General features: G+C 42.3%; 1 protein-coding gene across 4 annotated transcripts in view; it reads right to left on the reverse strand.

Moving 5' to 3' along the window:
- oxr1a (oxidation resistance 1a) overlaps positions 1–16787 on the reverse strand; it is a 184129-nt gene that overhangs the window by 81406 nt on the left and 85936 nt on the right. Inside the window, exon 1 of one of the 4 annotated variants that reach the window (XM_062398530.1) lies at positions 3193–3494. The exons of the other annotated variants lie outside the window; for them this stretch is intronic. Coding sequence (XP_062254514.1) covers positions 3193–3349 — 157 coding nt within the window. The 5' untranslated portion in view covers positions 3350–3494. Of the gene's footprint in view, positions 1–3192; positions 3495–16787 lie in introns of those variants that run through there. 4 annotated transcript variants of the gene reach the window in all.

Raw genomic sequence — 16787 nt, forward strand, 5'->3', positions numbered from 1 at the left:
TCTGCAAATCTTCAAATGTAATATATTGCTCCATCTTTAGAAGCTGCACAGAGCTGTGCGAACTGTGCATATTTTTTATTCAATCTAGATTAGAGATTTAAGGACTGATTGATATCAAACTGCACTCTTTCAGAAAATAGTTGGTCTTAAACCAATAACACTCTTGGCCTTCCTCATTTGCCAGCAGGTTCTCCCCCATCAACCATTTCATCAATACATTGTATAACTTCAGAGAATTGTATTACCTCAGCTTTAGAAATCCGGAGCAGAATGGAAAACGTGTGTTATCGCGTCTCTGATAGCATTTGCAGAGATTTCAGAGATAAAGCCAAAAATGCATTGGCCCATCTCGTGTGAAAACAGAACCACCATCAGTCAGGATGTAATGTTTCTAGTTTCTTCACATATTTTTATAATCAAATCAGAAGAAAGAAAGTACATTACAAGATAACCACGACTTTTCCTGTTATACCAGGGTCATTTTACAGACTCTATGAAAGCAGAGTCACATGCTGCCGATTTCAACTGGGACAGGATCCTCTTCTTATTTTGCTGTGACATGTGCTTTCAATGCCTGCATGTGTGACATTTGTGTTTACTGTATATACATTATGACCAGGTACTGTGTGTCTCTTATCACTGGCATTTACTCTATATTATTATGCCTATATTGCGGAAGTTGGCAGTCAGTGTTTGCATTGCTATTCATCTCAGTCAGCGCCGTGTCTGACAGATAAACCAATATCAGAAATTGATGTATGATGGGAACAAGGGCAAAGACAGAGCAGAAGGGAAACAGCCATCACAAAACAATTCTGCACATTTGATCATGTTGCATGTAAAAGCTAAATTGCATGTCTCCTCTTATCTTTTCTTAAATGTTTCCCAGTCCTAACAGAACAACAACAACAACAACAACAACCTCTCTGTTGCACTGACCACCCTTATGAACTCAACTTGGACACACATTCCCAGTGAATGTACAGAAGCTAAGGGTCGTCGCACTGTGAAATCAAAAAGGCAGATGGAAATAATTTCTAGTTAACAACATTTCACAGTTCACAGTCATGGTTCAGTAGATGGAGTGGAGTCAGGCTTCCTCACATGACCCAAATGTGGACCTTCCATTATGTGATAAGTGTTGGTCATATGCAGATGGAGATTTTTAACCCTGCCTCAGATTAAAGAAAATTCTGTCTGCCACATATGAAAGGCCTCTTTGATTTTCAATGTTAAAAACATTTCTAATAATATCCAGACTTTGACTTAGAAATACTGGCCACAGAGATGCTTCTGCCCCAGTTAATATGACTTCGCAACAGGCTGTCCCATTCAGACACAGGTGGTCGCCTGAAAAGTTGGTTGCTCATAGGGGTTAGGTTGGACATGCAAAGCGGGCCCATGATCAGCGGTCCCTGTGTCTAAAGAGCACTGCCCACCCATGCATTGTTGACCACCTCACCTCTAGTATCATCTTCCCTCTTCCACAACCTGACTCCACATCTAGTTAGTCTCATTCATCTTCCCCTGAGTGGGGCAGTAGCCTGCTGACACATGCCGCCCCCGCGGTCCACTCTGCGGCTGCTGGGAGAGATAGGCAAAGGGACTGCTAATGAACCCCACTGCCATTTGTGGCATTCCAAGAGCAGCCGAGTATGAATCTGATTAATCTTTTTCCTAATTAGATCGAACAATTAACCTGCACGCCATCGAGCTCTGGAGCCTGATGACTCTGCATGAGCTGCGAACCCCCTGTACATTGAACCAGAGCAGGGGTGAGACTGTACCCTCGCACTTTCAGCGTGTTTTCAGAACAACCAATTAATGCTAACTACCAACACATCACTCTGTGTGACATAAATCAGTGGATGGTCTGGCCTGAGAGCCCAGATCCCGTCTCTGCTTTTTCATTTCAACAGCATTAGATATCTCTGCATTTGATTCGAGGTCAGAGACGGCACTGATGGGCCTCATAATAAATTATGTGCGAGAAGCAAAGCGGAATGAGGAAGAAAAAATCGAATTTCCATTAACATAGTGATACTTCCCGATGTGAAAAGCCTTGAGGACATACTTGTTCACTGACTGGCTGGATGGTTTCAAACATGCATTGCCTGCTGATCTGAAATATTTGAAATGCCTCTGTTGTCCCAAGCAGTTGTGTCCTCAAAACAAACTGGACAGGCAGCGAACAGCCACTTAGGAAGACTTATATTATTCACTACTACGCGACACAATCTGTTCAAAAATAGGAAATCAGTCCAGGTCAGGAAGTCTGCTGAAATATGTCTGCAACAACTAGTGTTGCATAATGCAACTAGCCTTCCCTGTTCAGCCTGGGCAAGTACGCCACACATTAATCCTAACTTTAATGTCATGTATTTGAGTCTGGTGAAAAAAGCGGTCTGGTGATGGGCAAAAAACTTTGGATCTGTTAGGAAGATACTTTTAGTCTGTTATTTTTGGGCTGGGCAATGTATAAATCATTATCACAATACACTTGTATCAATTGCAATATAGCAATGATTGAATATATATCACTATAATGCTTTATACATTGTGCAAACAGTGAGGAGGTATAACCCATCACTGATCTTCCTCATATTTGTTAAACGTTTTGCCTTCTTTGCCACAACCTTCAATCAGCATCTTTACACTTAAAGAAACAAGAATGTTAACTAGACATGATTTTGCTGTTATTTACTTGAAGAAGCCTACAGCTATTTTTTACATGACACAGTCTGTAACCATAAGAGTTTGTTGACAACAGCAGACGAGGGCTTCACTGTCACATGCAAGATGAAAGATGAGGAGGGTTTGTTGGAAATGGTGACGGGTCAAGCTCAACTTTTCAGGTCACTCGGTACAAACGCATCTAACGTGGCGTATTTCAGTGACAGGATACTGCGGAAATAACAACTAAATCTGAACTCAGGTTTAGAGTTTACATTATATTGGTATAATAACCGAGCCGAAATAAAGGGTTAAAGTCCCTCTTTTGTTCGAAATGTGAAACATTGATCTAACAGGTTAGAAAAGCACACAAGACACTCGTTAACTTCAAATTGAACAGTTTCTGAGGGTGGTTTGGCGCGGTAGGACAGAAGGCATTGGCATTTTGTTCTCCCCGGCTCGTAGACTCGTTGTGTCCGCTACCCATCAGCTTACGCAGAGGAATGGATAAAGTTTTACCTTCTTTGCAGTGGAGAGAGACATTGTGCTGTCTCGGCCCAACATGTTGCTGCTGGATGTGGACCGTGTCCTGCTCGGGTCCGGGCCACAGTGTCTGAGAGATCGCGTCTCTGACAACTCTGGCTCCGCTGCCAGTGATAGATAATAAATAGTCCATACTGCAGGGTTAACTACTACTAGAAACTACTACTACAACTGTTTCAAAGTTTGAGGAAGTCTGCAGACATGTCGCACTGTTGAGTCCCACACACCCACTGGTGAAGGATCCTCCAACACGCTGCACATACCGAAACAGGAACTATTTGATATACGTCAACAACTGCAAACTTTGTTTTCGCCCCTAGTGGAGTCGAGCTGTGGCGCGAGCGCGCACACGACTGCCCTAATGGCTTACATTCACTGTCCTGACAATTTGTGTGTGTGTGTCAGTTTACAGCGTGTCTGCATTCTGTTTTAAAAGCTAAGTTCTGAGGCCAACTAAATTCCATTCGAATTAAAGAAAGCTGCAGATTCAAACTGATGGGAGGGGGATTAATAAAATTAATGATTCAGATCGTACATATATGTTAAATTATATACAAATAAATAATTGCATAAAAATGTGACCCAGGTGATCCTCCACCAATTTCCAGAGAATATTTCAGAGCCACTTTATGGCACTCAGGAGAAAGACATCCATCTGACTCCCACCATAATACATTCTAATAAATTGAGACTCACATTCGGTGCCAAAGCACACTTCTGCGCCCGTATGTGACTTGAGGGGGCACAGCCGGAACTCTCAGACCTGTGATATATAATCCGCTGTTTATCCAGGGAGGAATCTAAAAGGATGGCTTTTGCCGGGTGCAAAATGATTGTGGAAAGGTGCAAAACCCACAGACCAGAACGAGCTGTAGTAATTGGGCAGCATACTCAGGTGAGCAATGAACTGTTAAGACAATGATACATTATTCATTCCAGGGCCAGTGATGTAGTGACAAATGGAGTCAGAAGCGAAAATAAATCCTGTAATGTTTCAGGTCAATCAGAGAAGTGGTCAGAATAGAGGGACCTGTAATGGTTCCCTCATAGAGCGGCTGTGGCTGAGGGGTAGAGTGGTCCTCCTCCAACCTGAAGGTTGGCAGTTCTATCCCCACTCTGACCCATCTGCATGCCGAAGTGTCCTTGGGCAAGATGCTGAACCCTGAATGGCCCCCCAAAGAACAACAAAGTGCTGCGAATAGATGCTCTGTATGAATTTGTGTGTGAATGGGTGAATGTGAAACTGTACTGTAAAGAGCTTTGAGTGGTCATCAAGACTAGAAAAGCGCTATATAAATACAGAACCATTTACCATTCACATCCGTAATGGTAATGACGGAAGGACTGTTTTTGGTAAGCTGAAATCGGACAGGAGCAGTATCTTGTCTGTGTGGTAGGTGGGCTGAGGAGGAACCAGCTGTTGTAATTGAGCCCAATGAACCAGTATGATCTGAGGCTGCATCAGGCCACCTTCAATACTGAGTGTGCTCTATCTGCTGGTTACACAGGGAATTGCATGGTCCAGTGTCCCTCAGTGAATAGACAGCATTTAGGGTCACAGCAGAAATTCTAAGAATATAGATATTGCAACAAAAAATCCATGACTGCATAAAAAATTCTTAAAAATGCATATGTATTACATTTTTATAAATCAGGCATAGCTCATCCTACTTATCATTTGCTTTCCTCAACAGGAATGAAGAAATAGCTCATGAAGTCGTCTCCTAAAAGTCTACCTAGATTTTGGCCCGTGAAGGGTATCGAGTTAAATGTGATATTAAACAAATACGTAATGTAATGTCATAAATAATGTTTATTAATTCTTGAGAAAATACTCTAATTATAATTATTAATTAATAATTAAGAGTGGTTCAGCTCCGATGGAGATTTGTAAAACAAAGTGTGCACATGACCTGCTGTATGTAACCCACTTTAAAGATCAAATGCAACAAGGTTCAAACAACATGTAAAATATAGGTTATTGATTCTATAACTGCCATATCAAACTCGTCCTTGAACAACTCCCAAAGGGATTTTTTTTGTTCCTCTGTGACCTTGCACAGGGCCCTGCTGGTTCACTTGGTTCTCAGACAGTGTATATCTAGACGGGTCTCAAGACTGGGGCAGCGCCACCCGGAGAGCCTTGTGGCTGCGTGATATACTGTGTTGCTGTACCAGCTGCCCAGAGCAGCTATCAAATCATCTATAACAGCCTCGGAGGGAGCCGAGCTGGGTTCCTGCTGAATTTCCGCCTCATGGATTTAAAGATACATTCAGAAGTAGGGCAGACTAAACAATAAAGCTAAATGTAGTTTATAAAAGCCTTTTTCTCTCTGAAAACTCCTCCATTCTCTCATTAAGCTTTAGTGTGAGCAAAGACAGGGAATAATTCCCTCTGACTCATAGCACGGAAAGTTTCTTTGTTCTCCTTAAGCTAGCATGTTTGATGTATTGTCTGTTTCTGTATTTTAGGTAATTAAATAGGCTGAATACAATTAGTTAACTGACAACCATTATGAAGTAATGTTTATATCGTACTTTTTGCAAAAGGTCACTATGGTCGTCATTTGAGTTTGTCTGGTTACAGTATCTATATTTAAGTCCTAACTTCACTTCTCTTTTTGATTTGCTAACGAGACCAGCTTAGCACAAGTTGGGGAACTGTTCTGTTTAATGCCTTAAAATGTCTTGTTATACAAGCACCTGGATAGATCCTCCTGGTGAAAGCAGCTGCCAGCAGAAGCCCTCAGAGGGTCGTGTGTGTGAGGCTTTGTCATCATCTGGGAGAGGGGCACTGGGAAGTAATCTCAACAGTTCACCCATTGAGAGCCAGGTAGACTGCAGCCTAATCCTGAGATGGGGGAGTAAATGCTTTCATTGCAGAGCCAAAAACATGGAGGCCGACAGGGAGCTGCAGCTTTTCTACTGTCAACCAACAGACGGACTTCACAAGCCAGGTTACATAAGCAGAGCTGAAGTAGTACGCTGGTGTGAACGCTACCATGTGTGTGTGTGTTTGTGTGTATTTGTGTGTGCACGATGGGCTGTGTTAGTATGTACACACATATTCACACACTCACAATCTGCTCCTTTCTCCCAGAATTTTCCCTTTTGCAGTGGAAATCACTGTGACATAAATGCAGCGGAGAGATCATTCATGTGACACAAATGCACCTGCTGGCAAACACAAACAAGCCTTTTAGTGTATGCTGATGGGGGGTTGGGGGTCACTGAGGTATGGGAGCCAAAAGAGATAGCTTTCTCAGAACCCATTCTCACGTGGCATCACGGTGCACCTCTGGAGCCGCGGTGTACACGCAGAAAGTACAGCACATACTGTCTTGTGTTTCACAAGCGTTATGCTGTATGATCCTGCAGCCAGTACAAGAGGTGTAAACAAGACGTGACGACCAATGAGGACACTTAGCTGCTGAAGGAATCATGCAGAGGCATCCAGACAATGCAGCAATCAAAGTGTTGCACAGCCCAGTTCAGAATAACTCTACCTTTCTAAGCTTTTGCATTGGGAAGGTGTAGCTTCAGCTATCAGGAGCAGTAAGTTCTACAAAAGATGAACTCGGGCAGCGGTCCCAAATATTCACAAGATGGCAACGTGAATTTCCTGTTTTGTTTGTTGCCTGTCAAGATTTCAAGTTGAATCACCAGAGAATCTGGAGGAACATGGATGTATAATTGCTCACCGCTGTGGTTACATAAGTCTGAGAGCTGTCACTCAGACCATGTTTATCTTTTTTTCTTTACTTCACATGCACATTGTTCATGTCTGAGCCTTCAGCATTGCCTACCTTGCAGCTTATGCGGGCTGCCGTGAAATGACTACAGCAACATTTATGGAGCTGCCCATGAGTCATTATCCAATATGTGATGTCAGCATTGATATTCAAATCTGTGATGAGTCTCTTGTCCATCACTGAGCTTACTAACAGAGAGGAATAACATCATCTTAGAACAGAGAGAGTAACTTGCAACCATGGAGCTTAAGTAAATGACTTGTTAAAGGGAGAGTTTTGGTAAATATGCTCATGCTCTGTCACTAGAGGAGTAAGATGTAGTTCAGAGCTAAAGTCAAGAGGTGACCGGTGTAGCAGAGCATAAAGAATAGAACCGAGGGGAACGAGCTAGCTTAGGAAATTATACACAAATTAAATTCAGTCAGCCCTCCATCCATCCATTCATTCATTATCTTTACTGCTTATCCTTTGAGCGTTGCAGGGGGAGCTGCAGCCAATCACAGCTGGAATTGGGTGAGAGGCGGGGAATCCTTGACACATGACTGGGATTTTGAGCAGCTTCATGAAGGCCACTAGATTTTGTTGAAAGCACTGGATGCAAGATGTTATTTTAACCTTGTGCTGACATTTCTGTTGGTCAAGGTCCAAGGGCAACCTTCAGGCTCACACCTGAACATTTTTGTGACATGCAGAACGCCACTGGGTCCTGACCTGTGGAACACCAGAGGGAATAGGGTTATCTGTCGTTTCCGTAGCAACCTCACATCCTTTTCCCAAGAGGTGCTTCTTTTGCTACACGCCTGTTATTAGAATGTCAAGGGGTCAAGACATACTGCTGGAACCAGCATTTAGCTTATAAAAAGAACTATTCGCAACAGTGCTGAAAAATAAACCACAATGGTATCCCGCCATGAGAAAAAACTGGACCCAAACAAAAAACATCACAGACACTGTCCTAATTTTAGAAGATTATCTGCCTGTCAGTCAATTGTGGTCTTTTCTGTATTTATGTTTTTTTTTACATATTCAGGAAATATTGGCCAATAGTCTTTCCTCACTTTAACACAGAGCCCAAAATATCATCCAAAAAACTGGATCTATTGTTGCTTTGAATGTGTTAGTGCAAATACATTATACATTATTTCAGAGTAGAAAAAACCCTCAGTCATCCAGCTTGGTGCATCCAAAAGAGAGTGAAAAGGAGGTGAGGTGTTGTTGAGCCATCGAGTCTGATGCTGACATGCTGTTGCAACATTTCAACCTGCTGCTTTTGCCTGGCCTTCTCTCTCATGACAGTTGAGCAGGGTGGCTAGTGATGATCGATGAGCGGTGGCGTCAGAGCAGGCTATCTTTCACCGCCACTTCCACTGCCCCCGCTCGTGGTCATCTATCCTCTGTGGGTGTCTGCACTGTCTGAGGCCACCCCGAGAGACTGGGTGGCCCCGACGACTGATGGCAGCAGGCTTGGCAGGAAGAGCACATCCGTCTGCAGAACCGAGTGCTCATCCCCTTCAATCTTTGCCCCCTCTTCTTCTCTATTTTTGCATGCATTTCATTTTAACGACCTAGAAGGTGTGCCGTATGATGAGGAGACAGTTAATTTCAGCTGGAGTTAAAGAGAAAAAGAAGAAAAGCAGAAGGAACAGCACAACAGTGGCGAATGGAAGAGAAATAGAGGGTGAAGGAGGAAGGGAACAGGAAGGGACGTGCATCAGACACGCTCCACTGCTTGCTTCATACTGGGCAATTTATTAAAATAATAAAGCCCAGCCTTGTGCTGAAGGTTGAGTCCACAATAAACCTGACAGGGAGACAGAAAGCACGGCTGCAGGACTAAGAATTGTCAGGCAAATAAACAAAACAAATGTCGGTGTCCACTTTATTATCTGCGCTGAACTCGTTGGAAGGAGTTAATTGCTTGCTTTTAAACTCAGACAGTCATATATTTCATCATTACTCTAAAAAGCCTCTAATGAATCAATCAGCTACAAAACAAAGCACAAAGATGGCTTCACATGAGCCTCCCTCTTCGCCTCAACAAGCATCGGAATCAATCTGCGACCAAATACAGCAATGTGCTATGGGAGGATAATAGAAGCAAATGGACATCTTAAGTACGACAAAGATGGTAAGTGGCTCTGCACTGTCTCTATCTGCTGTAAAACTGTCTTAACCCTGGACACTCCTCATCCGTCACCTGATAGTTCCACAAGTGTGCTAAATTGGATAATGAATCTGTCTCCAATGGAGATGCAGTGGACGGATAATTTGTTGGTTGCATTACAAGCCAGGAACACATTTGTATGAGGTGTGAGAAGTTGGTGTGGTTTTAACGGACGCACCCTTTTGGAGTCCATAGGAACAACACAAGTTGATGCTGACTCATGAAGGCATAATTAACTGTGATGGGAGGGACTCATTAGTAAGATTCACTGTTCATTACATGTCAAATATGGTGTTAAGTTAAATGTACTTTGCTTCTGGCACATGTATATTTTGTCTTTTAATTTCAGTCATTTCTTAATCAACAAACTGTACTGTGAGACCAAAACAGAACTCAATCTCCTACATTTAAGAGTGAGAAGCTTACAGAAAAACAATATAACCGTCTTTTGGTGGAGTCATTGATTCCGGAGTCCTGTCTTCCAGATTTATATGTCACACATAGGAACATGACAAAGGGTCCTATGCAGGTTCCTTTGTTCCCCGGCTCTATATATGTTCTCTCCCATGGTACCGTGTTTCCGGTTCAATATGGCACATCATTCTAGGACTCTAAAAAAGATGTTCACCAGTAAATTATTCCCTTCATTTGACATAAGCTATTGTGTGAACCGGTAAAAGGGGTTTTTCTGTTCCCCAGCACAGCCATTTGGTTTAAGATATAATGCATTAAAGCCACGTTTCCACTGGTCAAAAAACCCACTTACAGCTGTTAACATCTGGCTTTTCTGCAATGGGAAGGGATATAAAATCAACACTTCCAGGACACATGACTCTGCAGCCGACACAGGTTTTGATTGGCTACACTCAGGTAAGGAAAGGCAATAGGGCAAACAGCAATGTAAGAGAGTACATTAGTTATCTGTGTGTGTGTGTGACGTTGAACATGGCCTACCGGAAGAAAAAACAGACCAACAAAATCCTTTACTGGTTATGGGAAAGGAGTCAATCGTTGAGTTTTTATTTGGTATTTTAACTGGTTTAACCACGTTAAAGGCAGGTATATAAAGCTAGCAATTTTAATTGGAGTTTTCAAGTTTACTCAAGTGTGTTTTTAGAACTAACCTGCAGTGTCTGTTAACAGCTGACCTTTCCTACACCAAGATCTCAACAAGGTGCACTAAACCTTTACACATAAAGCACCCAAGCTTGAGCTGCCGCTGCTCTGCCAACATGCTGCTCACACGACGCCATGTACGTAGAAAGTGTTGAAGACCATTTCTGGAGGTTGTGTTACTATTATTACAATATAAGGCACAAATGAAAATCGTTCAGTGTCACATCAGAAAACACTAGCAAAGTGAATAGATTAGTAATGCAAATACAGTATGTGGATGAGTTGTGAAGATGTGGAGGTTATTTATTATATATTCCTATATGTTTGTCAGTCAGGGCATTATGTGAATGTGTACATGCTTGGCTGGTCATGGCGACATGAGTCAATCAAACCAATGTGGCAGCTGAATGCCCACAGCCTGTACTCTGTCGTGTCTGAACGGGAGACTGATACCACAACTGAGGCTTCACACAAAACACCATCTGAACACGGAGGACACACAGCATCCATTGTATAATGTATTGTGATTTTTGTCCTGTCATTTTATTAAACAATGTTTTGCATCTCTCACACAGCATAATAATTAATTGAAGAGTGCCCCAGAATTAGAGGAATAAACAGATATTCAGATGAGGCAAGAGGTTTAATAAAACAGGCTTTTTAGAACATGCATTCTTAAAAAGTTTGTCAACAAATTGTTTTCCACAGCTGCCGCACCTCCAGTAATAATCTGTGCAGCGAGGGTACGACAAAAGGAGGTTATATCTTGATATATGTAACTTCTGCTGCCCAATTCTTTGTGATTTCTTTGTTTTCCAGAGCCCTGCCATCCAGTGAATGTCCAGAGCAATGACCCGTGTGGAGAAGACATCATACTGCTCTGGCCGGCTAAATCCTGTCCTCCAGCTATTCTTCCTCTTGGATAAACCAGTGCATAGCAAATGTGGCCCCGAAGCACGTGCAACACAAAGTCTTCCACGTTTTAATAAGAAGAGCTCGAGGAGGACGCAGAGGGAGGGGAGCGGGGCGGGGCTCAAGGTGGACGGGATGAGTTTGAATCTGTGTGAAGCTAAACTCAGCTGACCTGAAAGTTGGGCTGGATCCAGGATTCTCATGTACCGTCACTGTGCACACTGATTAAATGATACCCACAAGGACAAGGATGCTACAAAAGTTAAACCCAAACGAGATTCTAACGAGTTTCGTATTTATAATGTGTATAAACATTTGTAAATGAAGAACCAAACAATATAATCTATTTCTCTCTACGATAGCTAGTAATGGTCAAATTAAACATCATCTTGGGCATCTTGTTGTCTACCACCGTAGTCAGCACTTATCCCAGTGAAGAACAAATTGAGTTACCGGTGACGGCTTCAAAGAATATGAGGCACAAGCAGCGTTTGCATTGGCAGCAACTTCACACAATGTTGATACAATATTAAGACAGTAAACAATAAACAGCGACCTAGCAATTAACAGACGAATAAAAGTAAGAACACAGGACTCCACACATACATTGTTCTCTACAAATCTGTTATGTGTAGATCAGCAGTCTCATGTGAGCAATGAATCACTGAGAATAAAACTACTACTAGATAATTACTGAATGTAAATACATTAAATGGCTTTAGCACAAAAAATGCAACCCATTGACAGTTTGAGTTAAAGGTAATATTTTGGGGTTTAACTAATCAAACAATGAAGTGAATATAAAATCTTATGGTTTATAAATAACAATCAGTGTGAACATACTACAGAGCTTTAAACAGCATTTTATGGTCATTCTGAGTGGATAGGCTTGGCTCTCTGGACATTTACATTTCAACATAGATCTTATAGTCCTCATCAGAATGAGCAAACGCATTAAAAAACAATTGACTGCAAAGGATAAAGCTAGAATGTTGACCTTGAGTTAAGATTGTATTTATTTGAAGGCAAACTACTGTCTGCAAGGTAAAAGTGAACTCCCATTTCCAGACTGAAAAACAGTTTGATGTTGCAGCTGCTTCAAAGCTGACACACAAGCTGCTTTCAGACATGCACTGGATTCCAGATAATCTCCTGATGTTACCCAGAGGGGCTATATGTGAGAACACAAATGTCCATGTCAGTTGCTGCGGACATTCACCGGGTAGACGCATAGATCGCGTTTCTATGCGATGGACACAATACTGAAAGAAACAAAAGGAATGCCTTCTTCATATGAGATGAGCAAACTCAAACTCTTCTTCTGAGTTCATGCGTGAAAACGATTTAAGTTGTGTTGTTGAGAATCAATCAATCAAACCCACTGATGGCAGATAAATAAACAGGTTGGTTTGATTTTATCATAAATATTATTAACACAACATGTGAGGACTGCGTTTAAAATCTATATGACTGCGAATGATTGGTTTCCACTGTCACTTCTGTAAATACCACCCATAACTATATCATAGTTTATCTGCTCCTTAGCAAAATTGTCTCATTTACTCAGTTCTGAGCAGAAATGCTGTTTTGCACTGGCTATGTTAACATAAACATTTATGTTGTGTCAGTGCAGCACATACACATTACAAACATGCGAATAGAGCTGTTTTTAAATAACAGCAGCCCATGAGTAAAAGGGAAACAAATATCAACAGTTATATGAAGTGGCAGATCTTATTTTCCCTCCGCTGTAAAATGAATCAATAGCAGGGGCCGGTTTCCGGCGTTCGACAGTAGAAAACTGCTTACTCTTCATTTGATCTGTATGTAATCAATCTTAGCCAGGGGATGGCTGGAGCCCTTTCCAAACTAAGCGGGGAAACTGTGGGATTACTCGCTCTGTGGCATTTATAAATTGCATCCAACGAGAAAAGGGCCACCAAGAGACTCCCGGTCAAAATAATTACACCGGCAGGCCAATGAATCCGACCAACAGATCTCTTACAATGTAGTAAATTCGGTGGTGAGCCCAACTTTGCTGTCTTGCACTACATAAGCAAACATTAATGTTTCTTTTGCTGTCTACATTAGAAAAGTGGCCTCATAAGTTACCGATGCCTCTGTGGTCTTCGCTTCCGGCCAAGCTGTGAGTCAGTGTAGAATTTTAGAGCTACACACAAGGTTGACTCATACTCGTGAAAAATCGGTATTTACTACACTTGAAACAGGTGAACGTAAAGCGCTCTGGAACTCCAGCTAATGCTATTTGCTTTTGAAAAGACGAAGGACACAGGAGCTGCTTAAAGGCGCAGAATTGATTTAAGGGCCATGATGCATGCTCTCTGGGGACATTTAGAAATGACAAATGTCCGACAAAACATATCATTTGTGATGGAGACTTTCTGGACATTGAGACAGATCAAGGATAATTCTCCTATCAGGTGTGTGTGCATCTTGCATGCAACAGTCTGTGTACAGCAAACACCTTGACCTCTGCTGTATTTCTTGATGGTGACCTTGCTATATATAGCTCACAAGACAGTAAATACCTGTAGCATGAGCTAATATAGTATAAAACCTCAATCTCTGAAGATTTGGAGCATCTTTGGTCTAAGTGGATGTTCACCTTAATTCAGCCAGCAATCCTCCACTAAATGCAACTGAGATTGATGAAGCCAGACAGAGCTGTGTGCTCTTGCATTCTCTCTGGGGGTACACATAAAGCCAAGGCCGGAGTAGCTAGTTGCTTTAATGCTTTGTAATATGACCAACCATGTTATAGCTTATATGCCTATGCTGTTGTCATTTGCATCACCTCCTATCTCTTATTATTTGCAGTTAAGCTTTAAAAAAGTTGTAGCCAGCCCCACAGAGCGTTGATTAATTCAGCCGAGCCACATGTCTGGTTAGGGTTAGACTACAAAGGGGCCCACAGAATAATGCACAGAGTAAAAAGCCAAAATCTGGAAAAAAAGAGGCGACATGCTATGCCTGTAACCAAGTTAGTGTCAAATCTGCTCCCTTGCTATCTGGGGATGACTGAGGAATACTATTAACCTTTGTGGATATCATCCCTGAGATCGCCCTGGTGGCCGAGAAGTGTGAGTCTGTAAGTGTGTAAATGAGGGAAATATCTAAATACAGACAACAAGGACACTCCTATCCATGAGAAGCACACAAAATACAACTTCCATTGGACGCAAAGCCTCGCAAACGCCGCAGGCAGATTCAAAAGGAGAAGCTCAACAAAAATAAATCTTGAGAAATCCAGACGTGTCAGATATCCCAATTAAGGTTTGCAAGCACGGTGTGATGTGGCCGCCTCTTCAGCATGAACACAGCCCTGGGGCATGCTTGTTGTCAGGCCTTTCTTATCAACGCACAGTGTAGATTGTGGTACCCTGTGAGCAGCACCACTTTCACAGGAATAACTGTGGAGGTTATTATAATATCACCCAAATCTGCTCTCGACCCAAGTGTGCTCAGAGGACACCAAGTCTGTGTGGGGCCAAAGCTACGTGCCTGTATTATTATGAATACATGTAAACCATGTCATGTACATTATATAAAGCAAATTCATATAACACTGAGCACCTTCATTCTGAACCATTTTTATTTAGACCACAAGCTTTATGCTATTCAGCTTTTACACATTATGATTGGGGATTATAGATTTTGACTTTCCTACAAAATCTTGATCTTTATTTCCATACAATCCTTTCAACTCACACCTTCTGCATGTTGCTGTTCACCCTTATGGTTGCCATGATAGGTAAAAACTGATCTCTCAGGTGAATATGGAGTGTCAAACAGTGATGGAGACACGGGAAGGGAAAGGCTGGAGACAGAAAAAGACAGGAAGAAGGAGAGACAGAGGAAGGCTGCGTAGGAGGACCTGAAAGTGCAAGCTGGTGAGAGAAAGACCCTGCATTGGATTTGTGATGGTGCTAAGCTGCCTTCTGGTGCTACGTGACCAGCCTATGCCGCCAAGGCGAGGAGGCTAGGGCTTATCTCAACGCACACAAGCAGCTCTGCTGGCAAAGGCACCATGGCATGGCTGCGGGTGCTGCTGTCACAGCGTGACGGATTGCTCTTACTCTCACTATTCACTCCTTCCCTCCCTCCTCTGCGCTCATTCACTGGGGAAGAGCATATGCAGGTTTGATACTGATGCACAACATGGGGACGATTCATGGTTAAGGTGGATTAAGAAACAGGAGTGGCATCGCACAGTGGTTGTAATAAACGCAGAGGGGGTGGATGAGGTATGTCCATTCTAATAACAAAACAGATAAAGTCATTGAAAAATACAATGTTTGCTAAGCTTATCTCTCTCTGCGAAGACCTGTTTGGATTATTTACTTTAAACTTACATTAAATCAACACTTGTAACCTCTCACCAAATCGAGAAGACACTTCAAACCAATCTATAATGAGCTTTAACATCCTAGTTAATGTCATGGCCTATAACAGGTACTAAGGTGCTAGGCAGTCAATGAGCTAAAGTATTGATATATCAATTATATAGTTGTTACGTGTACTTCCACTCATATTTTGATATCCACTTTCTCAAATTGTTATCAATAAACTAATGGTTGATTGTCAAGTGAAAATTCTAATCATCCAGAGAATACTACCACCAAGGTCAAACCCATCATTTTCATCTCTTTTGAAAACGGCCACAGTCATGAAAACTGCCCCTCTTCCATAGAGAAACACAGAGCTGTGTGACAGTGGCTGCTGTGTAATTGCCACCCCGGGCTAAGATCTGGATGTGTAAACAAAACGCCGGTGTGACGCCTGCAGCACTGGCTATAGCTGTCAGCTGCCATAGTGATTAGCTCCTCAAAGGATATCCTGCTGCTCAGCTGAATACTGGAAAACACAGTTTTCTAGAACAAGTGGTCCAGCTATGAGTCCACACCCAACAAACATGTGAGTAGCAGAAGTAAAGGACCAACAGGATGGCTACTTAACACTCCCGGACCCTTTCGATAAATTGAGTAACTGCTCATTAAATTCTGGCCACTGAGTCCCTATCTTGAAACTACATTTCAAGCAATGCTTGGTGGTAGCACAGAGCAAGTTAGTGTATTGCTACCCCAGCACTGGTTTATCCCCATCTTCGACTCTGCAGTGAAAATCCAATGAATAACTAACAGGGGAATAATCAGTCAGAAGAGGGTGGTGGAGTCTGCAGCTCTCAGGGCGTCAGGCTCCTCCAGAGAAAATCCGCAGCATCTGTAGAGTTCAGTGCATGACTGAAAGCAACTTAGGTCACTGGATAAAAATTATCGCCATCAATATTTTATAGGGTTTAGGATTTGGTGGCCTTAAAAAAACCAAACTTAAAAGCCTTTAAATATGAAATAGCAAAACTCAAACCTTAATGAAAGTCTTTGGTGTTACACTTAAATCAATTAAAGCAAGTACTGGTCACTCGTGTGTGTATTTATCATTTGATAAAATTGTCTCCTCAGGACTGCAGCCTAGGTTGGTGCCACATTTTGCAGCAATCCGCTGCTGCTGTCCGTCTGTCCTTGAGACATTACCCTTCTGCCTGTGCCCGGTCAGACACACAGGAAATAGATTAGAGAATAACAAGGTGGAAAGAGTGAGACGAGGAA

This window comes from Platichthys flesus, chromosome 11, assembly GCF_949316205.1.
Source record: "Platichthys flesus chromosome 11, fPlaFle2.1, whole genome shotgun sequence".
Taxonomy (NCBI): Eukaryota; Metazoa; Chordata; class Actinopteri; order Pleuronectiformes; family Pleuronectidae; genus Platichthys; species Platichthys flesus.